General features: G+C 47.4%; 1 protein-coding gene across 19 annotated transcripts in view; it reads left to right on the top strand.

Annotated features, from left to right (window-relative positions):
* The first annotated feature begins 1,363 nt into the window (after nt 1-1,363).
* The window catches only part of CASK (calcium/calmodulin dependent serine protein kinase), a 358,135-nt gene continuing 353,498 nt past the window's right edge, over nt 1,364-6,000 (top strand). For 3 of the 19 annotated variants that reach the window (XM_045471865.1, XM_045471856.1, XM_045471851.1), the window contains exon 1: nt 1,694-1,883. In XM_045471865.1, coding sequence (XP_045327821.1) covers nt 1,825-1,883 — 59 coding nt within the window. In that variant the 5' untranslated portion in view covers nt 1,694-1,824. Of the gene's footprint in view, nt 1,884-6,000 lie in introns of all 19 variants that reach the window. The other 16 variants (XM_045471854.1, XM_045471853.1, XM_045471869.1 and 13 more) reach the window with 12 other exon arrangements.

Here is a 6,000-nt window from a genome sequence, read left to right as displayed (position 1 = left end):
TGTTTCTGAAGAGAAAATAGGCTGTCTCCACCCCCCCCCCCACTTTGATAAACACTATCTCTTTTTTTTTTCTTTTTTTTTTATTACTGCACCGAGAATTTTACCGGACGATTTCTAGAAGCTGACTTATATGAACTAATTGGGCACTTCTGCTGTGCAGAGGAACAAAGACTTTTTTTATTGGTCCTTAACTGAGGCATATACCTGTCTGATGGCGTTGGCTCATTCTGCACATGCTCAGTTGAACAGAAATCTTCATATTGAATACAACCTAGCACAGCGGCAACACCCAGAACCTCATTCCCTGGCTGACCCTGTGCATCCACTCCCTCTAGTTGCATTTTTATACTGACATGTCTAACATTTATAGGAAGTACAGGGAGCAGGGTAGGTACTGAAAGCTTGGGGGTAGGGGTAGGCGATGAAAAAGAGGCTTAAAGTCTCTGTCCCTGCCTTCCTGACCTCTCTCTAGGCTGTCTCTACGGAGGGCAAGCGCTGGACAGATATTCGTTGAGTTTGGGACAGAATGCGGAGAGGCTGTCTCTACGAATTGTTCCTCATTGGTGCACACGTTCCTGGATAGTTTTTGTTTAGTCCTTTTCTTGTAGGTGGACGACTCTCCTTCCCCAGTCCTCATTTTCATTAAGGAATGCACAGTGGCACTAAAAGCATCCGCCGCCCAGCAGGGTCTGGAATGACAGCCTCTCCACCTCTCTTCTTGTTTTTCCCATTCATTAGGAACCTTTCCCAGCGTCTTTCCCCCGCAAAAACCGGGAAAGGCTTCCTGCGGTTACAAAAGAAGAGAAGGGAGCGGCCAGGGTTCGAGGCTCTCGCCGCAGAGAGCCAAGAACGTGCGTTCGGTCGTGGACCTTTTGTCCCTGGTCCCCTTCCGCTGCTCGGTCGCGGAGGGGACGACCCCACCGACCCCCGCCTAAGCAGCTGCCGCCCGCGCGCCCCTCGGGCCGACCCCCCGCCCCTTCCAGATCCCCGACGCCCGCCCGTTCGCCGTGACGTGACCCGTGGCGCGCGCATGCGCCGCTCAGCCCCGTTCCCGGTCCCTCGGCCACCGCCTCCCGACGGGCTGGAGTGGGCGGGGCCTGTGGTTCTGGAAGCCGCGCGGCCGTAGGGGGAGGAGGGCGTGTGTGCGCGAGGCGGGTGCGCGGGGCTCGCGAGCTGGTCGGCGGCTGGGGCGGAGGAGGAGGAGCTGAAGGCGGTGGCCGGGGCTCCCGCCCGCACAGACAGCCAGTCCCGCGAAGCCCCCTCCCACTCTCAGGCGGGCGGCGGCGGCGGCGGGAGGAGGAGAAGGAGGAGGGAGCGTCTCTGCCGCCGCCTCCTGGTCCCCAGCGCCGATCTGCCGCCGCCACCTCCCTCCGCGGCGATCCTCCCTCCATGGTCCTGCCGCGGCCCCCCCTGTAGCCCGAGCTGCCCCGCGCCTCGCCGGAGCCAGCCTCGGCAGAGGGAGCGGTCGCGGCCTCGCGGCCCGCGCGGGCTGACGGGCGGAGAGCGCGGCGCCGCGCGGTCCCCGAGGATCCACACGCCGGGCAGCGCGGCCCGAGCAGCGCTAGGAGCAGCGGGCGGGCGGGCGGCGCCGGGCCCGGGCCGCCCTCGCTCCCGCGCCCCGGCCCCGCCGCCCGCGCCGGGGCGGTCGCCCGCAGAGGAAGGCGCCGCAGTCTCCGGGCCTCGCAGCCCCACTCGAGCGTCCTCAGCACCGAGGGCTCGCGGGTCCTGAGGGGAGGAGAGCCAGGGGCCGGGCACTGAGCTCTTTGGCGCCCCCACCCCCGTTTTCGGAGCCCTCCACACTGCGGCCGCTGTCCCCTCCGGACCATGGCCGACGACGACGTGCTGTTCGAGGATGTGTACGAGCTGTGCGAGGTGATCGGCAAGTGAGTCGCTACGCGAGGGAGCGGGAGTGTGGAAAAATGCATTTCAGTGATGCCCGGGTCCTCCCGCACCGGCACCCGCTCCGGGCCTGCCCCCTGCCCTCCTCCCCTCCGCCTCCCTCGTCCTCCTCACCCGGGCGTATTTATAGACGTGTACCTGGACCTCCTGCCGGGCGGGGGTCCCGGGGGTTCTCAGCCAGCCGTGGAAGTCACCGAGCCGAGGTCGGCTACCCCACGAGGCGTGCGGCCGGCCGAAATCCGCTGTCTGCATTTTATCTGACGGTTGCACAGGGACGTGGCAGCCCCGATTTTATAGTTGCTTCCTGGGAACAGTTGGGGTTATTGTTACCTTGCGTGTACCACAGACCATTAAGGAAAAGAGCAGCTTGCATTTCCTTTGCTTGCACGGACCGATAGAGAGAGAACGTCCAGGGTTTTTAATTGTGGGGTGTGTGTCTATTGTGCAGGATATTAGATAGATGTCTTTGTGTTCACCCCATGCCCGGATTGGACGGGGTCATTTTCAGACGGGGTGCGTTCAGTTTCAGCAAATTCCTTACCCGGTGTAGGCCAGCGTGGAAAGAGTTGGGGGTATCCGAATTTTTAATGCCTCGTTATGCAATGACTGTTAAATCAGTGTTCGAGGCTTCCCTCGACTGTTGTTGGGATGGTGGTGGTTCGTGTGGCAGAGCCGTCTGCTTTGAGTCACCGGGCTGGTCTAGAATATAGAACTGACAGTCCAAATGCTCATCCTTTCATCTGTGTTGTATAATTACACTAGGGAAAAGCAGGGAATCAGATTAATCACAGTGCTGATGGAGAATTAAATCTGCAGTTCCTCATCTAATTGTCCATTCCTTAAATCTGTTTTGAATAGTTTCCTTTTCATTCTTGTCAAACAGTATTCCAAGTGCACAATCCTGCTAATTTGTTTGTGAGGCAAAGGCTGGCGATCTGAAGTTGATTTCCTAGTTCAGCGTGTATTCTGTGCCTTTAGAAGTTGAGATCAGATTTAAGAGCAATTTTTGCTCCTTTATGAAGGATTGCTGGGTAGCTACCGTTGAAATATTTTACCTCTTTTTGGAAGCGGTGCTTTATTGTCTACTTTAAGGTCCGCAGTTGGGAAATGAAACCAAGACCTTAGAGCAGTTGTACTGTATCCCTTTTAAGTTGTCTGCAGTACTGGATTTCAATTTGTTTAAGTGCTGATAACTCATTTTTTTTTCTTCTATGTTGAGGTATTACAGTGTTGCCTCACATGGTGAAATTATGGGTAGAGCTGGCTACACACTTTCCTCAGACCCAATTGGTACAAGGACATGTTACTCCTTGCCCCTATTGTTACATGACCAGCCTGTCTACTAGAAGAAGGATATCCAAATGCGCCCTGGTAAAGTGTTTGTGGAAGTGCTCGAGAGCAGCGCTGTCCAAAAGATATATAATGCAAGGCACATATGTAATTTTATAGACAAAAATTTTACATATGTAAATTTTGCAATAGCCGCATTAAAAAAATTAAAAGCAAATAGGTGCAGTCGGTTTTAATAAAATATTTTATTTAAGCCAGTAGACCCAAAACTGTTAGCACTTCAACACGTATTCAGTGTAGAAATTATTTATGAGATATTTTACATCCTTTCTTTCTTTTGTGCTCAGTCTTTGGAATCCAGTGTGTGTTTTACACTAACAACACATCTCAGCTCTGACACTAAGCTAAATTTTCATCGGAAATGCTTGATCTGTATTAGATTTCATGACATTTGCATTTGTAAAAGTAGATTCACACACCCAAGTTTTCTCAAACATATCTAAAAGTTTTCTAATAACCTAATCGATATCTCTTTCTAAATTTAAATTGTAATTAATTAAAATTAAATAAAATTCAAAATTCAGTTTCTCAGTTGGACTAGCTACATTTCATATATTTCATACATTTCATACATTTCATACATTTCCATAGGCGTATGTGGATAGCACCGTTCCATAGAGACAAATACGTTAAAAAAAAAAATCTCCTTGGTTGCTTCATTCTTAGCACCCAGGTGAGGTAAATTAGGTGTTTCCCAAAAGCTCCCAAACGACTGTGTGGGTGAGTGATATTTGTTGTGTCTTAGTTACATTTGCTTTAAATGAGCCAGCAAAGTCATAATTGGAATATGTGAAATTAAAATGTTAATTATATTGTGATGACGGAATGTAACCGTCATTGGATCAATGATAGTAACCAGTTCTGATTCCTTAAGGTCTGGAAGACTGATGATGTGATCTCTTTAGGTATCAAAAAGAAGTGGTCAGCATCACATTAGCACAATCAGTATTCTGCTGGCTTATAACTGATAGAATGTTTTCAGGAAACACCTCTGGTAGAACTAAATTCATCTTTTCTGTTGCTTCAGAACTGCATAAGGAGGGAGAGCAAGCTAATTCTGAGGTGATAGGCACGCTGTGGCTACCTTAACGATTGTGAACGTGAAATCTCATTCATAGCCTACAAAATCGGACTTGGTCAGTGCCATTTATAATATGCCATTTCGTGAAATAATGAATTCAAGGTAGCCTTCATGGTAAAGAATGTAATGATAATGTTCCTCACCCTGTGTAAAGGTTGAAGGTTTCTCCGGTAAATTGTCTCAGCATATATTGATCTGGAAATTGAAATTCACTTGAGATTTTCTTGCAGGGACCTTGACAGCATACATTTTAACTTAGAATTTGTTCAACTCCAGATTTACACAGAAAGGTCTTGAAGCTGTTCACTTGTAGTGGAAGCCTTTTTGTTGATTTCTATCCAGGTTCTCTAGAATTGTGATTTTCTTTTATCCCAAATTAGTATCACGAATTGTTTTTGACCTTAGGTCTTAATAGGTTTAAATTTCCACTGAGATACTTTAAAATGGATTTCAATTTTCAAGATCAATTGAGCACCCACTCACTCCCCTACCTCACTTCTTATCCACTCACTCATCCACTGTCTTGGAGGGAATCATGTGCCTGATTCATTATGAATATTGGGAGGATGGCATATCGTTTTTTAAAAAATTAAACTCTTTCCCCTTGTGTTCCTTGTTTTTGAAAGTCTTACAAAAGCTCCTTTGAATGCCTATTGTTTCCATAACATTTTCCTGTGTAACATCTTTCAAGTGACTAAAACAAATTGCATCACCAATTATGGGACCTTATCATAGCCCCAAAACTTCTTGTCTTAGTAAGATATATCAATTAGTGGAAAAGAAAGGTTTTTATGCAAATGCAGGAAGTTGGCTAATTTTTATGTCATGATTATTCACTGCATCTTTTGCAAATGTAGAGTTTTAGAGATAAGTGTACAATCAGTAATATTCCATGAAGGAAATTTTAAGAAGATTCATCCAGATTAAAACACAGAAATACCTACCTTCATGGTACAGCAGTTTCTGTGAAAGAGAATAGCAAAATGCACACCGTTTTCACCTTGTGGAGGGTGAATATTTACCCTTATTTTTAGGGTTCTTAGTAACCTGTAACTTCTGACTTTCCTGCTTCGGTAGGACACATACTAAAATTGAAATGATGCAGCGTGACCCCCTGCTCAGGGATGACATGGAAGTTTGTGAAGCATGCTGAATTTGCTTGTACCTTGAGAACACTTATCATATTTAATTACAGTTTCTTATTTATGAGTCTCTCTACCTAGTTAACAAGGAACTTCTTGAGAGCAGGGAACATATATATCTTTCTCCATTACTTAACACAGTGCCTGCAATGTAACAGTTGCTCATTGACTATGGAATGAGTTGAGTAGTTTTAATAAAATCTCATTAAAAGGCAAAAAGCATGTTTATCAACCTCAGAGCAATTATTGTCCCAAAAGGCTGTATTCGTTTAAAGCAGTGGATCTCCACCTGGCTGCATATTAGAATCACCAGGGGAGCTTTTAAAAAAGATCAATGCCAGGGCCCTGTGTCAGAGCAATAAAATCAGAATCTCTGGGGGTGGGTGCTGGACATTGGTATTTTTTGGGAGCTCTCTAAGTGGTTCTGATACGCAGTTACGATTGAGTCATTGGTTTAAAACTTAGGTTATGTATGTAATATTTTGGGACTGGCTTTTCAGAGGCTTACAGGTTTTGAAATGTAGAATG

The sequence above is a fragment of the Leopardus geoffroyi genome, chromosome X, assembly GCF_018350155.1.
Source record: "Leopardus geoffroyi isolate Oge1 chromosome X, O.geoffroyi_Oge1_pat1.0, whole genome shotgun sequence".
Lineage (NCBI taxonomy): Eukaryota > Metazoa > Chordata > Mammalia > Carnivora > Felidae > Leopardus > Leopardus geoffroyi.
The sequence above is the reverse complement of the archived record's forward strand: the minus strand, read 5'-3'. Positions and strand labels throughout refer to the sequence as shown.